General features: G+C 38.6%; 2 protein-coding genes across 3 annotated transcripts in view; one reads left to right on the forward strand and one right to left on the reverse strand.

Moving 5' to 3' along the window:
* Positions 1-22,024, reverse strand: part of CDC14A (cell division cycle 14A) — a 183,090-nt gene that overhangs the window by 142,906 nt on the left and 18,160 nt on the right. For both annotated transcript variants that reach the window (XM_068964128.1, XM_068964127.1), the window contains exons 3-4: positions 18,724-18,799; positions 6,910-7,002 (exon numbers count right to left, since the gene is read on the reverse strand). In XM_068964128.1, the coding sequence (XP_068820229.1) occupies positions 6,910-7,002; positions 18,724-18,799 (169 nt within the window). The remainder of the gene's footprint in view (positions 1-6,909; positions 7,003-18,723; positions 18,800-22,024) is intronic.
* On the forward strand, positions 130-1,010 carry LOC138074540 (nuclear receptor-binding factor 2-like). Its single transcript, XM_068966705.1, has 2 exons — positions 130-227; positions 272-1,010. The coding sequence occupies exons 1-2, from the start codon at positions 130-132 to the stop codon at positions 1,008-1,010; spliced, it is 837 nt and encodes a 278-aa protein (XP_068822806.1).

Raw genomic sequence — 22,024 nt, forward strand, 5'->3', positions numbered from 1 at the left:
TGTACCTAATACCACTGAACTATACACTTAAAAGTGCTTAAGGCTTCTTCTGCGCCCGCTGCTGGCTCTGGGGGCGCGGAGTGGGGCCACAGTTGCCGCTGCGTTCGCACTCTCCAGCTGTTCCCCTCCATGTGCCCGAGATCCGTCGTTCCCCTTCCTCAGGCCGCCGTTTACCCCGGGGTCTATGGAAGTAATGGAAGGACCCCTCAACCTGGCCCATCAACAGAGCAGACGAGCAGATCGTTTGTTAGCTGCAGGGAAATACGAAGAGGCTATTTCTTGTCACAAAAAGGCTGCAGGCTCACTTATCACTGGAACTGCAAAGGGATAGCCACATGAAACAGCTCCTCCTCATCCAGGAGAGATGGAAGAGGGCCAAGCGGGAGGAGAGACTGAAAGCCCAGCAGAGCACAGACAAGGAAGCAGCTGCCCAGCTTCAGGCATCTCACAGACCCTCGGCTGAGGAAGCAGACGGCCAGAGCCCCCTGCTCTCTCAGAAGTACAGCCTTTCCACAGAGAAACACTTGCCTGAAATTCAGGGGGTCTTTGACAGGGATCCAGACACACTACTATTTTTACTTCAGCAGAAGAGGGAGCCAGCAGAGCCATGCATTGGAAGCAAAGCCCCAAAAGATGATAAAACAATTATAGAGGAACAGGCCACCAAAACTGCAGATTTGAAGAGACATGTGGAATTCCTCGTGGCTGAGAATGAAAGATTACGGAGAGAGAATAAACAGCTAAAGGCGGAAAAGGCCAGACTTCTAAAAGGCCCAATAGAAAAGGAGCTTGATGTAGATGCTGATTTTGTAGAAAAGTCAGAGTTATGGAGCTTGCCACCACATTCAGAAACTGCAACAGCCTCTTCAACCTGGCAGAAGTTTGCCTCAAACACTGGGAAAGCCAAGGATATTCCAATACCCAATCTTCCGCCCTTGGATTTCCCATCTCCAGAACTTCCCCTCATGGAGCTCTCTGAGGATTTTCTGAAAGGATTTATGAATAATTAAAAGGGAAGGCCAAAGAAGAGGTAAAGAGAGGAAATAATATGGTAATACAGATAATCTAGCGACAGTGAAGAAGGGAAAGCCACGTACAAGGGTAGTCCCGGAGATGCTGCGCCAGGCACACTGCAGAGAAGAGGCTTGGCAGGACTCGGCACAGCCACCGTGGAGCATGTCACACGTCTCATTTACTGACTCCAGTGAGTGATTCCAGACCTGGCAGATACGAAACTGTTGGAGGTTCACTTTCTCCTGATACAAACCAAATGGCTACCTGGAATAATTTTTTTCAAGCAACATTTATTTTTATCTTCAGGGTTAAAATTTATAGAAGTATGTTATGTGTAATTAATCTGTAATGCCATAAACGATAATGCGAAACCTGAATAATATGGTTGCCTAGGGGGCTGCCTTGGATTTGAAACATGCTTTCCATCATGCATTGACTGTACGCGTCTTGTCATGCACGTTTCCTTTGTCCAGTAAGGTGTGTAAGACACACCTTTCTAGAAGAAACTGTGCCACACTTTGCACTACTCGTAACATAATGATAACCTCAAGACTATCAGGAGAGATATTTAAATTTCCATTTATGAAGAAAGGAACCAAATTATTAGTTATGCTTTTTTTAATTACCAGTTTACATTATTAATCAGGGTGCATTTTAAGTTCTAACTTTTTTTGTTTATTGTGTAATGCATCATTTGAAAATATCAAGGAAATATCCTTTTGTTTTTAATGATGCATGAGTGAAGTAATGCTAGTCGGCAGTATTTGATTGTAATAAATCAATAAAGTAATTGTATTTTTTAAAAAGTGCTTAAGACTCATCAAAAAAAAAAAGATTTTTGCTAACTATATATGGCAACAGATGTTAACTGGATCTGTTGTGGTGATCATACTGTAATGTATACAAATATTGAATCATCTTGTTGTACCTCTGAAACTAACATAATGTTATGTCAGTTATAACTCATTAGAAAATAATTTAAAAAGAAACAAAGAAAAAACGATTAAGATAGTAAATTGCATGATATGTGTAAATACACATAATAAAAATAAATGAAAAAAAGTTTATCAAAAGAGAAAACAAAGAAGTAGTGATGTGACTTCGTATACAGACTCTTCCCTTGGTCTGTAACCTTTACTTTGATCCTGGATTTTTAAAGACCATGGCTGGCTCAGTCATTACTGCAAATATTTCTAGTAATGAGGAAGATACGACTTTAAGCTATATCCAATTAATCCAATTCGATCATTGTCAGTTTCTCTCTGAAGGTACCCAAAGGAAGTTATCTTCCTTCTTTCTTTCATATTTTATCATTTCATTATTCATTCATTCAGTAGATATTTGTGGAGCACCTACCACCGACTGGGCACAGTTCTAAACCGATGCTCAGTGTTCAAGTACTGAAACAGTTTCGTGCCAGTGGCAAGTAACCCAGCGCAGCCCCCTCCTGCCCCCCACTGCTAGCCACCTTGCCTCTTCCCTGGGACACCCTCCACCCTGGACTTCCCCAAGATTCAGCACAGCAGGAAGGCTCCCTTGTGGCCAACTTCCAGTTCAACTAGCGAATGCTTGGGCCTAACTTCTGATTAAATATTTTATCACTTCCTAGACACAGCAATGAACAAAACTGACAAGGTCCCTACTTTATAGTCTAGGAAAGAGATGATAAACAAGTAAATACACAAACATACCTGATAGTTTCAAGTAGTAGAGTGCAGTAAAAAATAAATAAAACATCAAGGGCTAGAGGATACTGGAGGTGGGGGAAGCAAGGTAAAACTCGAGAGAAAGTCTCTCTGAGGAGGTGATATAAGATCAGAAGGAAAAAGGAATGTATATGTCTGAGGTAAAAACATTCCAGAGAGAGAGAACAGAAATACCAAGCCTTGTGGTGAAAACAAGCTTGTGATGTCATGATTAAAAGGCATCTACAATAAGGAGATCACAGAGGCAGAAAGGGCCAGATGAGGGAAGATCTTAATGGCATTGGGTAAAGAGGCTAAATTTCATGCCAAGAACAGTGAGCAAACATTAGACAGATTTGAAAGAGGGTAATGATCAAATTTATAGTTTTAGAACATTATTCTGACAATTGTGTGGTAACCGAATTAAAAGCGAGGGTGTGAAAAGGAGACAATGTATGAAGCGACACTGGCTTGGACTAGGTGACAGCAACAGAGATGAAAAGAAGCACTCTGACTCAGTACATGTTCTACAGTTAGAAATTACTGATGAGTATAATGTGGAGGAGACAAGAATCAAAATGACTACTATCCTTTGATTCAGAAAGTTGCTGATGGTAGCTCATTTACTTAAAAAGTCAGTGAGTAGGGGAATAAATAGATTTGTGGAGAGGAGGAGTAAAAATGTCTGCCAAGCTTAGAGAGGCAGATGTAGAAAACGGACCTGTGGACATAGGGGGAAGGAGAGGGTGGGGCGAACCGAGAGAAACACCGACACGTGTACTGTCAAGTGTAAACAGATATCTACAACGGGAGAAATAACAACCACCTCAGATTGCAGATGACACCACCCTTATGGCAGAAAGTGAAGAGGAGCTAAAAAGCCTCTTGATGAAAGTGAAAGAGGAGAGTGAAAAAGTTGGCTTAAAACTCAGCATTCAGAAAACTAAGATCATGGCATCTGGTCTCATCACGTCACAGGAAATAGATGGGGAAACAGTGGAAACAGTGTCAGACTTTATTTTGGGGGGCTCCAAAATCACTGTAGATGGTGACTGCAGCCATGAAATTAAAAGACGCTTACTCCTTGGAAGAAAAGTTATGACCAACCTAGATAGCATATTGAAAAGCAGAAACATTACTTTGCCAACAAAGGTCCATCTAGTAAGGCTATGGTTTTTCCTGTGGTCATGTATGGATGTGAGAGTTGGACTGTGAAGAAGGCTGAGCGCCGAAGAATTGATGCTTTTGAACTGTGGTATTGGAGAAGACTCTTGAGAGTCCCTTGGACTGCAAGGAGATCCAATCAGTCCATTCTGAAGGAGATCAGCCCTGGATGTTCTTTGGAAGGATTGATGCTAAAGCTGAAGCTCCAGTACTTTGGCCACCTCATGCGAAGAGTTGACTCATTGGAAAAGACTCTGATGCTGGGAGGGATTGGGGGCAGGACGGGAAGGGGACGACAGAGGATGAGATGGCTGGATGGCATCACCGACTCGATGGACCTGGATTTGGGTGAACTCCGGGAGTTGGTGATGGACAGGGAGGCCTGGCGTGCTGCGATTCGTGGGGTCACAAAGAGTCGGACACAACTGAGCGACTGAACTGCACTGAACCGTTTAGCACACGGCGCTCAGCCTGGCACTCTGTGACAACCTAGAGGGGTGAGGCGTGGGGTGGGAGAGAGGCTCAAGACAGAGGGGCTACATGTACACTTACAGATGATTCGTGTCGCTGTGCAACAGAAACCAACACAACAATGTAAAGCAATTATCCCCCAATTAAAAATAAATTTTTAAAAACTGTGCCACAATAAATGTGGGATATTATTTAGATATATGATATGGGGCTATCCAACAGGCAGTTAGATATTTGATTTTGATAATAATCCTGTGAGACAGACCAGAAAACCCTGGTACTAACCAAATTTTACTAATAAAAAAACTAAGGTTCAGAGAAAAAGTCTTTGTCTTAGTACAAAATATTTCTAGTAGTCAATGCCCCTTGATAGAAGAATGATAACCACATTTCAAAAGGGGAAACACCTTTACTGCTAGGGACTCTGAAAAAAAACACAGGTACATAGTTCATGCCATTTGACTACACAGCTGTTCCAAAGTCAAAGTCTTTTATGTCCAAGAAGATTCCCCTGGGAGATTATGACTTATCCCAATAGCAATAATGTAATATATGTGAAACTTAGCTAAGATGTATAATGCCACTACTGTCTTCTTAAAATATCTGAATCAACAATTAAATGCACACATACAATACAAAGTAAAGCATAAAATTCTCTTTCAGGAAAGATTGCAACTCCTGGTTTTCATTTTGATTAAGTGTTGCGTCCAAAAGCTTCCTGGGGAACACACTGCTAAAATTAGAAAAGAAAATCAATTGGGAAATGACTAATACAAGAATAATTACCCTGCTTCTCAGGACTGTAACAGCCTGTAAGACAAGCTCAAGCTGCCCTCAGCACTTCCCCAGACTGCTTTCCTCTCATTTGATTGCTTTAAAGTGGTGGAAACTTCTGCATTAGAAGATATATTTTACCCCCAAGCTCAACACATCTGTTAGAACTAAACTTCCGTGCAAAATCCCAAAGGTACCATGCTGAACTTAAGGATGTCACTAAAAACAGGAAGGACAGGCACTAAGAAAGAAAAAAGAGAAAGACGGGGGGAGGGAGGGGAAGAGGAGGAAGGAAAGGCGGGAGCAGCTGACTGGCCTCTTCCAGATGACAATTACTTGTGATAAAGGCCTCACGAAATAACACGCTCAAAGGTAGGACAAAACCCCTCAGTAAGACACGATGTTTATTTACATGGCTTGAATCCAGAGGTTATTACAGACTCCCCATATTCTAAATACACAGTGTCAACTATCAGTTTCAAATAAATAGCAATCATCAAAGGTAAAGTGAAAAATAAGCATGCCAGCTTAATTCAGCTTACCAGCACTTCACTGAACCTTCATGCCAACAGCCAGCTTTTCATGAATACTCTCCAAATAAAAGCAAGAGCCTGGCTGGTGCTACAAATAATCCTAGTATCCTCAGAATTGGGAGGAAACTTAGAGCTCATTATATCCAACCCTCTTATTTAACAGATAAGGAAACTAAGTAAAGCTAAGAAAGATAAAGTGGTTTACCCATCATCCCAGAGCCACTTCAGGATGAAAAGCGGTGTTTTTGATTCTCAGTCATGATTCCAAGTACTAGAGCATGCTGTCTACAGAGCGAGAAAGAAAGGCACCACCAGGGATGGCCCAAGGCTTTCTGGTAGCCACATCCTGATGAGAAATGGCGGGCAGAGCTTGGTACCTCCATTTGGAAACAAGGCCCCAGGCTGCAGGTTGGCTGTCAGCCTGCCTCTATTCTCAGCCCACACCCTGCAACAGCTGACAGTCTCTGCAACAGCACAGCTGGGCTTTCCCCCCAAGAGCTTTTGGTTTGATGTGGCAGAGTTTGATGTCTGGTAGCTGGTGCCTCCTTCCATCAAGGTCTTCAGAAGGAGGCCCTTGAAAAGTCACATAGCAGTGAGCTTCCAGGCTTTAGACACAGACTCTCCCGAAGGATGAGAAGGAAAAGGACACCTTTCTCCCCTCCCTGCCCAATCCTAGTATGTACAGAAAATTCTAGAAGTGTCCACACCAAAATTGTGTAGCACATTCATGTGGAACTCACATTTACATTTCAGTGTTTACAGAGGACAAAATTTCTAATCAAGATTAATTTTGAAAAGCCATGTCTAGTTATTAGGGAAGCTGTAATATATGCAGGATTTATATTCAGCTTGCTTACCATAAACACTTGTATAGATGAATAAACGGATTGACAATAATAATAATCCTCCCCATGCAATCAAAGATTTCCTCTTATTCCCAAGAGGAAACCCTTAACAGTCTTTAATAATCTTCTACTATATATTTTTTCCTGTAAATATCCTTTCTTTTTATAAAACACCTATACAACTGTGGGATACAAGCTATACGTTGTAGTCCCAAGATTCTCTCATTAGCTATTGGAAAATAAGACCCAAGAGTAAATGGTTCATCAATATTGGTCCACACTTTCCATTCCAGATCAATTTGCAAGTTGCTAATAATCTTTACCATCTCCCAAATCCACTGAAAAAGCGTCTTGGATTTTACTTGACAATGTTAATATTCCAGTAGCCTGATTATAGAAAATAATCACGAAAAAAGTACTTACGGCATAAGCACCTATCAAAAATGCAGCGTTTGCTCTTTTCCGTTGGTCAAAACAGGTGTAGTGCACTATTCTCTTTCTTGATAAACTGTATGACTAGAAAGAGGGGATAAAAAGAGTTAGTGTGACCACAGAAACAACGTACAAAAAACATCATCTCTTAAAGTACAGAGATGTGTCATAATCAGTGACATTTAACCATTTTTTTAATTTCTGTGGCATCGGTGTGTAAGTATTACAGGATGGAAAGTTACCAGCTCAGACATTTTATAGTTCAATCATCATGTAAGAACTGACACTATATCAAATATGTTTGTCTCCAAGAAAGGAGACTAATACAGTAGGAAATAATAAAATTACTGTTATCTTTATTAGCCAGAAGCATTTTTGAAGATTTACACTTGATCTTGCATGTAAAATTTACTCATCATTTTTCATTCCCTACCATACCACACTCACTCCCAGAAAAGTTATCTTTACTTTTTACATTATGCCATTTGTTTTTAAATGTGCCAACCAATCTATTTTCCTCTCTAAAAATTTTAAATGCCTATATTAACTAGAGTGTCAATATTAATATTTTCTTTTTCTAACATTCTATAAAAATCCCCATTTAATTATCTGAGAATAAACGGTTAATGGAAAAAGATGAACCATCGAAAGGATTATGTCAGCAAACATCTTAACACAATAGCCATACATTAAATTTATGGATTCAAGCGAACAGTTATTAAGCACCTGCTGCTCTTTGCCAGGCAATATGCTGCATGCTCAAAGAAATCCAAAATAAGCAACACAGTATTTTGTATACATGCTAAACATGAAAAGAAGGTAAAAATTAAAAGATCCATTAAAATAAAATCAAATTATTAATAAACTCAAACATAAAACAATGAAAACATGATACAGCTCAATTTCCTCATATGTCAAAACAGTTATTTGGTTTTCTTCATATTTCAAAACAGACAAATGCTTCTCAAAATACAGACACATAAATGCATTTTAACATTTATCTATAAATTCATTGCTACTGTCAAAGCAGCTTTTTATACTTTACACACTGACTACAACCCACAGAATATCTGCTTTGAGAGCCCCTTTAAAAATGTAGATAATGAGGCTTCTGAGCCATCAGGGAAGCTGCTGGTGGCTCAGAAGGTAAAGCATCTGCCTGCAATGCAGAAGACCTGGGTTCAATCCCTAGGTCAGGAAGATTCCCCTGGAGAAGGAAATGGGCAACCCACGCCAGTACTCTTGCCTGGAAAATCCCACGGACAGAGGAGCCTGGTAGGCTACAGTCCATGGGGTCACAAAGAGTAGGACATGACTGAGTGACTTCACTTTCTTTCTTGTTTTTCTTCTTAAAAACGTAAGAACTCAACTACATACCTTTCTTTACCCTGCTATTTTCTATAAGGAAAAGAAACTCTTTCAAAACTCTGAAGTCCATTCTAAGATGAAACTGCAACATTCTGGCTTTAACATGTAACCAAAAAAAATTAGTTTCATGGTTGTGAGCCTGGAAACCCTCACCGCCCCAATTCAGGCATGTCTTTGACAACCAAGACTCATATTCTGAAAATAGCATTGCTCTTTGAAATTAAACTTCAAAAAATAAGTGTCTGCCTCTAAGAGAGTCTCTTAGTACCAAAGTTCTTATTTCCAGACAAGCTTACTAAAATACATCTATGAAATAAAGTTTGAGTTCATTTAAAAAATAAGAGTACATTTTATTCAATACCATTCAGTCGAGTTAATGCACACAAGTAATCTAAAGACTTCAAGGTCACCATCAATGGTCCTGACACCTGCCTACTTGCTTCCTCCTCTGGAACTATATTATCTACTGGACATTTCTTGTTTGTGTCTTTGTTTTTGCCAGTGATTTATCTCCATCAATAAGTTATATTTTATTTATTGAAAGGAGAATCAAGGCTCTTAAAACCTAAGCTTCTTCTATGGTCTCTAAATCCCAAGCCACCTAAAGAATGCCTTACAAAGCCCAGGCCTCCATTAACATGAGTCAGATGGAACGCAAGGACTCAGCTCTTCTGGCTCCCAGTCTCTCACTGTTTTTATTTCCTGACTCTCTAACACACCTGTGAGGAAGTTTAAATTACCTGTCTGGAGGCTCTTTCCTACTAAGAGTTTAGGTTTCATGACAAATTACTTAAGTTATCATTAAATATTGTGGAATTAAATTTATTTGACAAATCTACTTGCTAACAGTGACAAACTCATATTGCTGTACTTTCATCGCCAATGGTCTTTACTGTTGGCTTGTTCATGAATTTTCTGTATTTGTTTGCTTTTCTCTCTGATTCTAAAGTGTATGGAGTGCGGAGCACCACCCTGCAATGGGAACCAGGAAACTGAGGACAGAATTCTGAAGGAAATTTTCTTTTCACTCTCTATATAATTTTTAAGTAAACATAATACAAATTAAAAATTTAAGGACTTTATAATTTACCTTAAAAGCTTTAAGGAATTACATCAGATAAGGAATAGTCTTTATAAAATCTACCTTGAAATTTAAACTATTTTAAAATACCTCCTATTGCAAGCTGCCTATGAGATGGAAACATAATTGACTCTTTAAAACATCTGTCATCATACCTATTCACAAAATTTTCTTCTCATGTGATGAGAACATTCAGGACTTACTCTCATAGCAACTTTCACATGTACAATAGAGTATTATTAACTGTAGTCACCATGCTGTATATTACAATAATTAAATTTTTTAAATGAGAGTTTTCTACTGATTTCCAGGGATGTTTTTAAAACTCCTAGTATTTATTTTGCTTAGCGATTTTGGAATTCTAGTGTTTTTCTCGGTTAACTCTCAAAAGCACCACAGTCGAAAACCGAACTGTTCAGTGAAGCTTGGCCAGTATCTCAGGTCACACAGAGTTGAGTTCTCACTCAGGGAATCAAAACTAATTCAAAGTGAAGGACAACAGAGAAAAAGCTTAGACATTACAAGCCTTGTCCTAATTTCCCTCCTTGTCACAGCCAGGCCTTCCTCTTATGGGTCAGCCTGCCCCAGTCTTGCAGCAGCAATGCTGTTCAACAGAGGAGATATTCTGGTACTCACATGAATTTTTCAGGGATAACAAAACATTCTGCCGATTGTTTAGCTGGTGCTTTACATGATTGGGTTGATATACACAAACTCTTTAATGTTTCCTCCTTCCAAATATTAAACATGCCCTTTTTCTTTAAAACACACACAGACACAGACAACCTACCTATTATATATCAAACTGCTCTAGAAGGAACAATCCCATCCATTGGAGACACTGATGACTAAAGTGCCTTTAGAGGAACATGTGGCTCATCCTTTGAGAATTTTCATGGTAGAACTTTACCACACAAGAGAAGAAAGGTACAGTGTGCAGCCACAGGTCTCTGTTTTATAAATGAGCCCCGTAGGTATTTTCTCAAGTTCTGCCCTAATATCAAGAGAACTTCCTGCCCCCATACTGGACAGTTGCCTCTTCCTAACCTGGCCTGTCTCCTCTGGAGTCGTGTGTGCTGGCCAAAGCCCTCATGGACATTACTTGCTAAATCATACCATCACCTGTGGCTTTCAGTGAGTTCCTTGCTCTATTACAGATTCTTCCTGCTTTACATGAAGAGCTTTGAGATTATAAAAACACTGTGTACAATAGCAAAGTAAAGTTATAAACTAGTAAAACAAATGAATATAGTCTTAAATATAAAGGGGAGGATGTCACAGAAGGAATACTAAGACCTCTGGACTATTCGTTTGCTGTGCAGCAAGACTGCATATGACTCATTGCAAATTATAATGTGCAGCCACTATTTATACTATATTGTAGATTTATATCTAGAAACTGGAATATATAGCCTTCTGAATCTTTTTAACTAAGTGGATTCTCCTTTATAATAACAGCAACAACAACCTAATATTTACTGATCACTTGCTACATTCCATCATTTCTCAAAGCAGTAGGACAGGGCCAGAGGGGTCCAGTTTGACCAGACACAGCAAATCCCAAACAGGAAGTCCTGGGCAAGGCTACAGTGTAACAGGCAAGCAGTGTTTCTCTTTTACCAAGAGAACATAAGCCTGCAGCCATAAAGGGCCTGGTTTACCAGACTTGACCCAGAGCTCCAAGGTCAGATCATAGAGAGTTGAATGCTCTCTGCAAGGGTGGCAGACAGGAGAAATTCAGAACTCTCTGAGCTTGATAACATGCGTAAACTTTAACTCTCAATCATAAGGTCATGACAAGTTTCATGGTTCGAAATTTAAATAATTCTCAGGTTGAACTGGTCAATAATTTTAAAACTTTTCAGAAATAAAAAAAACTAAATTACAATCTAAATTATATTTTATTACTATATTATTATGCTGCATTTCATTCTCTTAAGAGATTGGTTCAGAGTCACCTGGAGGGCTTATTAAAACACAGATTGCTGGGCCCCACCCCTAGTTTCTGATTTAGCAGGGAAGAGCCCAAGAAGTTGCATTTCTAACAAGTTCCTCAGTAACGATACTGAGGCTGCTGGTCCAGGGACCACAGACTGAATTCCACTGTGCTAACATATTGCTAAATCTTGAAAAAGAGCTGCGTGAAAATGTGTGAATAAGCCCTACACCTGGAAATGTACTATATGGACCCTAACATATTGTCCATCTGGTCAAGTAGCTCCAAAAGACATTTAAATTCTTTTAGGAACTCTAAATCATGCCATATGATTTTTTAAAGCATGTTATAAAAAACACATTTCACCAGATTCTCAGAAAAATTTATTACAATTTGTAAATTATTACATTCCAGCTGGTAACACCTAAGGAAAAAGTTCCTTCACTGATTCAGTAACCAAACTGCTTTAAACGGTGTAATTCCAGAGGTTCCAAATTCAGATGCTCTGAGAGGCCAAGAATTTCAAGTGGGTCAGTTGGCAAACTAGAAAAGTATGCCCAAAGCAGACGTAGCTCTCGTGCAGGAGTCTGGGCCCATAATCAGATGCTACAATATTTAACAGAAGCCAGAAATTCATAGCATAATGAAGGAAGAATTTCATAAATTGCAATGTTGACCATGAATTCAAAATTTTTAAACAGCATTCATGCTCCTTTCCCAAAAAAATGTCTGTGGACTGAAAGCAGCCTACAGGTAATCAGTCTGCTGAATCTGGGTACTGGGATACTACAGTTGAAGAAAGTTCTAATGGTTCTCTCAGCATGAACTGAGTGAGTAGCTGTTGTGTGCCAAGCACAGCGCTGAGCAACATGGTAACAAGGGGAGCAGAACCCCAGTCTCTAGCCTCATAAGGCTCACAGTCTAATGAATATTTGATGCTAAATGAGGGGAAAATATTGGCCAAGGCTTATGACAAACAGAAGAGAATAACCACCTAGGGATACATTCACAGCACAGGAAGGACCAACGGAATGATCTTAATTACAGATACAATAACTGTTTCATTTAACAAGGTAAAAAAATAATAGCTAAAAGATGGGATTCAGTATTGAATATCTATCAATTAACCTAAGCAAAGCCATGGAAATTTCCAGATCTGTACTGTTTCCCTGAGTGACAGTTAAAGTTCTACTACTTTTATGTACATCATAAGAGTATGTAATACAGCATATAATTGTTTGATGGTACTTGTAAACCAAAGTACAATGACTGCAATCGTAGAAAAACACAAATGAAAATGAGGAAACTGACCCCAGGCAGACATTTTCTATCTCAGAAAGGAAAGCTATGTGAAAGGTTGCATTCTAGTGAGATCACTGTGAAAAACAAGCCACGGCAACTCAGAGAGAGAGAAAATGATGACATGTTACACAAATCACAAAACCACCAGGCTATCCTTGGATTATGATGACAGACACAGATCGTGCACTTCTTCAGTTAGGCCAGGAGACTACAAGCTACACAACCATTCAAAATCAAAGGTGATACAATTAAGCTCAAAGCCAGAAAACACAAAAACAAGGGCGTTAACGGCCAATTTAAAGAAATACATTTTCAGAGGGCAGCCATTTGGTAAAGTTGCTTGCCATGCTTAACAGTAAAATCTTCAAGTCGTGTGGTTAGAATGTGGTGTTTCATCAAGCTGTGTGAATCAGCCTGGCTGAGCTAAAGAAGATATTAGTGCAGCCTGGATAATATGCGCTTTAATAAAAAACCAGAGCCCATGCACTTCCCTAAACAAGCAAGCTCTGCCAGTGATGGTGGTCAGATTAAGTAAATTACAGCACGGGGACCAGGTGACCAAGGCATCGTTCTCTTACAGGTGACTAGTCTAGCCCAGTCATGGCCGCAGCAATCAGCGTCTCCATAGCAATCAGTGGTCATCCCATTGCAAAAGCGATAAAATGAACAGGTCTTCCTATGAGCAGCCATGACCTCTACATGTTTTACCTCCAACTTTCCCAGGAAAGGGATATTCTTGAAAATTTTCTTTGGCTGTGCAAAACAAAATATGGTTTATGTTTTTATTCAAAGCTAAAATAAAGCAGGTTGAATAGTTTATTTTAAAAGAAAACAGTGTCTCTTTATGGTTCATTTTGTTTCAAACCCAGTACATTTCATTCAATTAAATGGCACCTTGATTAAAACAGAAGTCAAAATGTCAAGAAAAGTTGCTCATACAGATTATTCTATCAGGCTGATAAAATAGCTGAAGGCATTTGAGGTTGCTCTATAAAAGGGAGTTTTCTTGCTTGAGGATTGTGAATGGGCATAAAAGGCTCCAGGCCTTGCAAACTCTATGTATGATCACTTCCATGGGCATTAACACTGTTTTGGCACCCCTGATAAACCTCTTTAAAACTACATGAACACTCTCTGGAATGTAGTTTGCTTTTCTTCCCCCAGAAGTCCATGAACCTACAACAGAAGATAACCTCATGAAGACATCTTCCACATGTTTTTGTAGTTGTAATAAGAGGGTGGTCTGATCATTGTATCAAGAGTTCTTGTATGAAGTACCTGCTACCCTGGCAGTTGCCAGACAGGATTACTGCACTGATCCATTCAGCAACAAGGACGTTCCCTGAGCCCCCACCATCTGCCAGGGACTGTCATTGTTTTAATATAATCATCCATTTCACCATGCCCAATCCCACTCCCTTTCCTCCTTTTACCCTGAAAGGGTCACGCAGGACATTTTGTACACTTCAAACCACATTTCTGCCAATATTCTGTTAAATCTTTTAAAAAATAAGTCCCTAAGATTACTGTGATTGTCTTGTTGATTCATAGAGCAGGTATTAAAAAAAAAAATCAGTGCCCTAGAAAATGTCCCCTTTTTTCAGCAATGCTCTTAGACTTTTCCCCCGCCCCCAGGCTGGGGTTTTATTTTTCTCTGATGAAAAGTGAAATCAACAGTTAAAACTGTATTTATTTTAGAATAAGCCATTTCAGCCATCTTATGTTTATAAAACTGTCAGGTTATTAAATCAGTAATTGAAAGATTTTCTTAACTGATTAACTATGAAAAAAGGCATTTTACTTTTCAAAATACCACTATTTTGTCTTTTATTAATAGAGTCTTCTCAGAAGCTCTTATATTCTAGCCCAGTGCTGTTAGCATTGTGTGCACCAAAAATCCCTTTGAGAACCTATTAAAAAGTTATGAATCCTCTCAGAAGAAAAATGTAAACACATACAAAATTTTATATATAATTTCAAGAGTTTATGGATTCTTTGAAATATCAGATTAACAGTTCTTCATCTAGCCTATTAATCACTGAAGACATTTTAAATTAAATAATGTATACAGTTTTGTAAATTGTTCTCACTTCATTAAATCTTTTTTCTTTGACTGATTCTCTTATGGTAACTCTTGAGCAGAAATAACAAACTACAACCTATTACTGTATAACTTTTAATACTTACTCTTTTTAAAATATAGTTTAAAAAATATATAAAATAAAATATAGTTTAAAATAGGAAACAGGGTTTCTGCTGGTGATGGTGGTTTCTGGTTTTGGTTTTCCAATCTAAGCAAACATATGATGTATAATTTTCCATTTTAATTCACAAAATTAAAACAAAGGCCATTGGGAATAGAATGAGTACTCACACACACACAAAACCAGCAATAAATCACCTCAAATCATCAACTTGAAAAAAATATTTTAACATATAAAAAATAACAAATTTTATTTGGGTTTGAAATAAATAGAATGTACTGTAAAATATTACCTATCTACATAAGGTATCAAATAAAGGGGCAAAAATCATGAGCGCTTTATTGTGAGAAATAAAAATTTCCAAAGTAGAAAATAAAATGCACCTAAATGAGTTAGGAAATCACGCAGAAGAAGAATTCTAAGAAGCTGTTATTTGTTAAACTAGTGCCAATTACTCAGAGAAGTAAAGGACTTTGAGGACCAAGTCAGTGCTATCAGACTGGGTATTTACAATGTCGATAGAGCAGTTTCAGTAGAGTAAGGTAGGCAAAGGTGCAATAGCAAATGACTGAGGAATCAGTACACACTGAGGATGTAAAATGCTGAGGGCAGGTTACTGAAACTTCTTGAGGCAAAAGAAAAGAGGATGTCTAAGTCATGGGGTCATGATAAGATCAACAGGTTCCCTTGTGTTCCCTTGTGCTGGACACTTGGAGACACAAAATTATAATGCATGCCTCTATCCTCTAGGAGCTCCAAGTCTAGTGAGAAAAAGAGATGCAATTAAAAAGTGCAACTTAGAACTGAAATGATAATTTCAGGTAAAATTAAAACTCATCAATAATAGAGATATGCACAGAGAATTATGGGAAAACAAGGCAGCACCCCCCACCTTGTGTTGCTGCACAAGGAGATGCTTACAGAACATGATGGTGCCAGAACAAGGTCTTAAGAATGAGGGTTATCACACCAGAGGGCAAGGGCACTTCACAGCCAGACTAGAGGTCACACGCAATTGTGTGGAGCAGCAGTATGACTGGGGTAAAGTACAAGGCTGGGAGAGGCAGGGGGACTGCAGTCTTCAGTAAATCAGTAAACTGGGGCATGAAATCCCTGCCAGGAAGGATGGGAGGTGTCAAGGTGAGAAAGACAAAAGGCATGGAAGTAAGGTGCCAAAGGTCTCATCAAAACGAGTGATCACGGGCTACAGACAAGAGGCATCAGAAGGCAACTGACAGGAGAGGGAGTGAAAGGAACAGGGAGACTGAGGTCTGGAGATTACACAAGGGTAAGAGAGACAACGTGGGAGGCAGGTAACAGGGAGGGTACGTTCAACATCAGAAAGCCTAGAATCTGGGTTCCTGGAGGCAAAGTAGCCAGAGTGGCAGGAACAGTCACTGGAGCCAAAAAGAGGCAGAGTAGCTCTGAGACCATAGTGGGCCAGCAAGGGGAAGTGAGTCAGGGCTGGGCTGCGGGTGAGCACAGGAAGATGACAAACAAGAGGCTGCAGTTACCAGGAAAGGTGGAGATAAGAGCATGAGTGATGTGGTCAAGGGCCTGGGAACCTGGGCCTGGGAACCTGGCCCCGACTTTGCCTTGCATCCTTGAGCAAGTCTCTGCCTCTCTGGGGCTTTCCTGTCTGCACTTATGAATCCAGAAGGCTGGACTCAATGGTCATCTAGATTCCTAAATTATATCAGATAGCTTTCTCATACGGAAATGATAGCTGTGAAACTGAGAAGGTGTTCATAAACTCTGTTGAAGAACTGTCTTTATTGTAGTTTCTATCAGAGTTCACAAACGTTACCTTCCTTTTGTATAGGACTTCAAAATTCACAAAGCTTTCTCAAACCTGTTTTCTAACCTCTAGACATATAGTCCTAACCATCTCTCTGAGAGCTCTATAATCCCTATGTTAGAGCAAACTGAGATTCCACAAGGCTGAAGTGACTGTAGCTTTGAACTGGCAAAGCAAGTCTTTTTCTTCTAATAAAGAGATTCTACCTGGTATGCTTTATTGAGATAACCCATGACTTATTAACATTCAAAATTCATTCCCTCAGCAAGCAACAAGGTGCCCATTAACTGCACTAAAGCTAAAAATGTCATTCATTCCAGGCATCCATCAGATTATCTGATCACCGAAATGAACCTAGAGGACTGTTCTGAACTTTATTTAATTTATATAATGTTGAAAGAAAGCTTTGTAAATGAAAGCAAATCAAACCAAGTCCTTTATACACTTACTCATACTGTTTAGTACAGAATATGATAGGAAAATCATCTTAATTCAATCCATCTACTTTTATGTAGTTGGGAGGTGGTGAGAGAGAAGCCTGGAGTGCTGTAGTCCATGGGGTCTCTAAGAGTCAGACGCGACTGGGCGACTGACAACAGCAACATGAAGAACACTGAGTCAGACCAGAAATTTTGTTTCCCTAATAATGATTCCTTTCTCTTCAATCAGTCTAGATAGTAGACTGGTTCCACTTTGTTGATTATAATACCCAGCTTATACCAATTACATACTACTAAGCAAGGAAGTGAAGTCCTAGGTCTTCAAAAGGAAGAAAAGGATTTCAATTATTTATGAGTTATCTTATCCATGTTAACTTATCTATTAAAAATCCATTAAATATTTTTATTCAATCCTTTGAGGGATATTATTTGCTTCCTTGGTAATTATAAAAATTTTAACTTTATTAAAAATAAAAAACTACTTCAAAAAACTTTTTTAACTTTTATCTTTTAAACTACAGGGAGTAGCTTCTTTTCTGAAAAATGTTAAGTAGGTTCAGTTAAAGAAATGTACATACTATGTATTTTCAAGTCAGACAATAAATTCAAAATCAATTCCCTACAAAGGTGATTACAACAGATCTTACATTATATGATTGTTTACTTTAAAAATATCTCTTTCGTTTCATTCCATGTCCATTTATCATTTGAGTTAAATGACAAAAATTTGTGAATTCATATTTTACAGGAAATTCTCCATGACAGACTTGTTTCTTATGCTTAAATTGGATAAAAATCAATCAAATAAAAAAATTATCACTAAGCAGATAATATGTATAAGGCATTGTACTATATCACACCAGTAACATTTTACCCAGCAGAAAGATTAAACTGAGTGTTATAATTTCGCTGTTAGCATTTAATCTGCTGTGTAGATTTCACCTTCAAAATTGAAACATTTTATTTAAGATCCTCATTTAGAAAGGTGAGAGAAAAAGATAAATATTTCCTTCTATGTGATGAAATGTTTACCAAAACTAGGAGTATAGATATTACTTTTCCTCATGTATGTTTAGAATTTGAGGAGGGGAAAAGCTACATGTAAAATAAAAACATACAGATGAACAGTCAATGTATGACCCAAATTCTGTCACAAAAGGTAAAGTCCAGTCTCTGTTGCTGCTAGTTCATTATTCTCACTCAGCTATTAACGCTATAGAGATGGCATTCAAGAAAACACAAACATTTCAGTGTTGATCAGACAGAAAAAGCTCATGCTCCACAGCTCCTGCTGTGCAATGATGAGCCATCCCCCTTTTATCACCTGGTAACAGCATCCAGGAGCAGACCTGAAGGTTCCAGAAAAATCATCCTACGAGGGAACTTGATAGACTCATTAACAACAACCTAAAAGGATTTGCGCTTTCTTTCTTAGATCACTATTCCAATGACTTCATTCAGCTCAAGTTTCCATTGATCCTGAAAAATGAAAGAGGTTAACATGTCCTTTGTGGGGTAGTCAGGTAGATCAATATCAACTTCTAGGTGAACTACTCACTTCAGTTCCCAAAGATCAAGATTACCTAACTAAATGGTATGTGCCTAGCAATCCCACTGATTAGATTTCACAGTTTAAAAGTTTAATATCGAAATATAAACATCACCACAATACTCACTTTTAGTTTCTTGTTTAGTTTACAGCAGTATCTGTACACCATTGCCAAGTTCAGAGGTCCAAAATCTGCATAGAAACTGAGATTTTTTTAAAGTAGTATTTAATAAAAATATAATTTTCAATAACATCAATGTTCAGTTTTATTTTCATTAAAGTTGTAATCGAGTTTCAATTATTTTCAGGATTAAGGGTCAGTATATAACTGATTCAGAGTGACCCAAATAACTAGTGATTTCACCCTGCCAATACCCTCCAATTAGTATAAGCAGTCTTGTAACAGGTAACTATTTAGCCTGCTTTGAGTTCCACCTCCTTTTATCTCCCTGCCAGGACATTAAGTAAAAAAAATTAAAAAGCAGACACTGAAAGAACCAACATGAACAAAACATGTATGTGGTCTGTACTTCCTGGTTTTATTTAAAAGCTCAAGCACCCTAGGTTCCAATTCCAACTGTTCCTCTCAAACCTGGCTCTCAATTCCCAGGTACCTTAAGTCCAGTCTTTTTTCAGTTTCGTTCTCCTTGAATTTCCTGTATGCTATAACACCCTGGCTCAGCTCCCTCCCTCCACTCCTTTATATCCCCTCCAGGATACAGTCATCAGTCTGCTGTTATAAATCAGATGATGACACCAAGGAAAACAGACGGCTTTTAACCTGAGATCCAGCGTCAGTCTTTCCCATCTTCAACTACCCGCTGGACTTTCTATCTTTGGGTCCTTTTGTCACCTGGAACTCAACCCATCTTTCCTTCCAATCAGCCTTCCAGACTGAAACATTTTCCTTCTTCCAGTCTCTCAGACATGAAACCTCCTAATCACAATAGGGCAGCAAGTAAATATTAATTTAGTTCTTATATATCAAATAAGCTATTACTCTAAGTCATCCTTCCTCTTCTATTCCTACTTTGGCAACAAAAGTCCAGGTCTTTCTTCATCTCACATCTTTAGTACTTAAATTTTTTCCCTCTCTTGCCCAATCAACCTGTACTCCACACTAGAAATTAATTTTTAGAAAATCTAGCTTCTTGCATATCCTCTCACTGTTCAAAAATGTTTAATGGCTCTTTACTCCCTTCGGAATAATTCTTTGACTCAAAAATCACACTCCTGGCTTCCAGACCAATCTCTCCTAACAGGTCCTGTGCAGAATCTTCATTCCAAACATCCATTCTTCATTCCCAAATACTCCATGCACATTCTTAATCCAAGCTGCTGCTCACATTGGTCTCCTTGCCTGGAGGGCTCTCCTTTTCTTTTTTAATACCTTCTAGCTTCCACAAAATTCAGTTCAAGTCCTAACTTCTCCACATCCTAAGGGAAAACTAGCCATCCTTCTCTCAAAGTTCCCAAAACTTATCATCTGAGCCATTCTTTTGACCCACAACACATACTGTGCAGGACACCCCGGTTCTACTCCTGGATCAGGAAGATCTGCTGGAGAAGGGATAGGCAACCCACTCCAGTATTCTTGGGCTTCCCTTGTGGCTCAGATGGTAAAGAATCCACCTGCCATGTGGAAGACCTGGGTTTGATCCCTGGATTGGGAAGATTCCCTGGAAAAGGGAAAGGCTACCCACTCCAGTATTTGGGCCTGGAGAATTCCATGGACTGTATAGTCTCTGGGGTTGCAAAGAACTGGACACAACTGAGCGACTTTCACTTTCTTTTCATATACTATCACATACTATGAATTATCTTTTTAAGTGTGGATTCTACCTGGCCAACTATAGAGTAAGCTTCTCACTCAGAGATAGTATCTCATGCCTAATATGCTTAGAAGAATATACTGCTCATAATAAACTTTAGCAAATGAGTCTGCTTCCCTGGTGGCTCAGATGGTAAAGAATCTGTCTGCAATGTGGGAGACCTGGGTTCAAACCCTGGGTTGGGAAGACACCCTGGAGAAGGGAACAGCTACAGACTGCAGCATTGTTGCCTGGAGAATTCCATGGACAAGGCGAGCCTGGCAGGCTACAGTCCATGGGGTCACAAAGAGTCAGATATGACTGAGCAACACTCCCAGACAGAAATGAGTCTGCATTATGAATATTTTGCTCATTAATGACCAAATTCAATTTAACCTAGACCATAAGTTTACTAAATATCAACACGTTTTCCAAAAAAAAGCATCCCCAAAAGACCCTTATTTAAGTTTTTTAAATAAAAATTAGGGTTTATTTAATTTTTTCTGTTACCCAAAATACACTATCATAGATATGTCATTACAGGTCTGTCACCAGTCTCCTGCCTTACTTAAGCAAAGAGTACTAAACTTGTTTATTTTACCATGTCAGACAACTTGACAATATTTTGGTAACATGTAATTTACATGTAAAGGTAACACGAAAATTAGGTGTCCCTCCACACAGGCTTCATGAGAGTTGAGTAGAGTTGCCAAAAAAGGAAAGCTGCAACAATTTGAAATTAAAAATGCTTGATCTATTTCTAAAGGCCCCAGTGTGATATTGTGCTCTAAGTATAAACAAAATACCCATGAATCCAAAAGGAACTATACCTATAACATTTAATTACTGACCAGTTAAGCCCTGTTGACAAGAATTCACTCAAGAGAAGCAAAATGAATGGACTGTGCAAATAAACACCTATCAGCACTGGTTAAGGCAGCCTGTTTCTATCACATAGATCTCCTTGTCCTTGGGTTACTGTAAGAAAAACTCTTAACTAATATATCTGATTCTTTTGCTACTTGAACATAAATATTGAGATGTAGAATTTTAAGGTAAATCTAGAATCTTTAGTGAAGATTATTTCAGCTTTTTTAACTCACTGTGAACAAAGTTTAGGAAAGCATAAAGAATTCAAGTCATCTCTAATTTCATACTAACCATTACAAACCAACTTCAATCCCAAACTCAAAGCTGTTTCTAACATTACAGCCAGTTTAGCCATGAGTACTTTTGGAAGTACATGGTTAATGAACAAACTTACTTCACCAAAACCATGAAAATAAATTGGTATACTCCAATAACACAGAAAAAAGTAAATCAAATATAGACGTTATTCTTAAATTGATCTGCACTTTCCAATATGGCAGCCACTAGCCACATGTGGCTATTTAAATTAACTGAAGATAAATAAATTAATTAATTAATTTCAGTCAAGTAAATTAATTAATTAAAAATTCAGTTCTCCCATCTTATTAGCCCATATCAAGAGTTCAAAAACCACATGTGGCCAGTGGCTACCAAGTTGTACAATACAGAAATGGAACATTTCCATCCCTGCAGAAAATCTTCTGGGCTGAGAGCTGATACTGATCAAGATTTTTTTTTAAAGAAATA

This window comes from Capricornis sumatraensis, chromosome 2, assembly GCF_032405125.1.
Source record: "Capricornis sumatraensis isolate serow.1 chromosome 2, serow.2, whole genome shotgun sequence".
Lineage (NCBI taxonomy): Eukaryota > Metazoa > Chordata > Mammalia > Artiodactyla > Bovidae > Capricornis > Capricornis sumatraensis.